We start from the raw sequence: 1,686 nt of genomic DNA on the forward strand, positions 1-1,686 counted from the left end.
TACTAATTTAGTGCTAAGTACACTCCTTTCCCCAAATTTGGTCTGTCTATATATAACCCACTTCTTTTTTGCTCACCCAGTAAAAGAGAAAAAAAAAAATTCCCACTTTTGTTTTGACAAAAATAAAATCAGATACATCATTAGAGAATCATGAGATAGAAAATACTTATTTTCTTTACAATTTAGAATGAGAGAATTCGAATTTTAAACCTTCATATTGAAGTAGGTCTGGATTTACCATATAGTACTAACTACAAAATATAGTTATGAATAGTGTATATATATTGCTGAACATCTAGATTTTTATTTCAAGATGAAGTAATTTGTTTTGCATTATGTTTATTATTATTATTATTTTCATATCGTGCCCTATAAATAACCAAGATGGACCCAAATTGCCATCATCAACTTTGTTTTTGCGAAAAATATGGTTCACACACATATAGATGCATACATATCTTACCCGACATGCTACATTACACGCATATTCGTTTGTGTCATTCCAATAATTGTCATTACATTCTGCCCATGTAATATAAGCCCCTGTTTTACACAATTACACACTTTGTTGCCAAAACTGGGCCCCACACTTAACAAATTCCTCAACCCATTTCCAACCTATAAAAACCCCTCTTCACCCTCCCTCCAAACAATCATCTCATCACAATATATATATATATATACACACACACACACACAAACACACACACACAAAGCCAACTTCAATACAATTCCATAAAACAATCATAAAACTTCCTTTCTTGATCATCAAACTCACAATTAACAAAAATTAACCATGATCCCCGGCGAGCTCACAGGAATCTACTATTTCCCACATGAAAACCCTATCCCACTTGTACTTCCTCCAAGCTTCAACAACAACATCCAATCTTTCCAAAACTTCAGCAGCAGCAGCAGCAGCAACAACAACAATGCTATCCCGACGAACTTCCAGTACATAACGACGCCGTGCCCGAGCAGCAACGCGTCGAGCACGTCGGACGAGGCGGAGGAGGAGCAGCAGCAGCAGCTGAGGATCATCGACGAGCGGCGGCAGAGGCGGATGATATCCAACCGGGAGTCTGCGAGGCGGTCGAGGATGAGGAAGCAGAAGCACCTCGACGAGCTTTGGTCGCAGGTTGTCCGGCTGCGGTCGGAGAACCACTCCCTCATCGACAAGCTCAACCACGTGTCCGAATGCCACGACCGGGTCCTCGAGGAGAATGCCCGCCTCAAGGAGGAGGCGTCCAACCTCCGGCAAATGCTCACTGACCTAAAAATCACCAGCCCCTACAGTATCAGACCAAACGTTGAGCAATTCATGGATGATCAGAATCATGATGATCATGATCATTTTGATCATCATGATCAGGTTATCATTCCCTGCAACGCGGCTCATCTTAGAGCCGAGTCGTCAAGCGGCCAGTCCATTGCTAATTCGGTGGACTTGCTTCATTGAATCATCAGAATTGATCATTTGAAGATTATGATGATGATAATTATGAGAAGCTTATATATATATATATATATATATATATATATATATATCAAGCGGCCAGTCCATTGCTAATTCGGTGGACTTGCTTCATTGAATCATCAGAATTGATCATTTGAAGATTATGATGATGATAATTATGAGAAGCTTATATATATATATATATATATATATATATATATATATATATA

At 39.0% G+C, this 1,686-nt stretch overlaps 1 protein-coding gene across 1 annotated transcript; it reads left to right on the forward strand.

The window, feature by feature from the left end:
• Nucleotides 1-796: 796 nt before the first annotated feature.
• LOC21409178 (bZIP transcription factor 11) lies at nt 797-1,459 on the forward strand. The gene has a single exon (XM_010093371.1). The coding sequence runs from the start codon at nt 797-799 to the stop codon at nt 1,457-1,459; it is 663 nt and encodes a 220-aa protein (XP_010091673.1).
• The last annotated feature ends 227 nt before the right edge of the window (nt 1,460-1,686 follow it).

The sequence above is a fragment of the Morus notabilis genome, unplaced genomic scaffold (assembly GCF_000414095.1).
Source record: "Morus notabilis unplaced genomic scaffold, ASM41409v2 Scaffold73, whole genome shotgun sequence".
Lineage (NCBI taxonomy): Eukaryota > Viridiplantae > Streptophyta > Magnoliopsida > Rosales > Moraceae > Morus > Morus notabilis.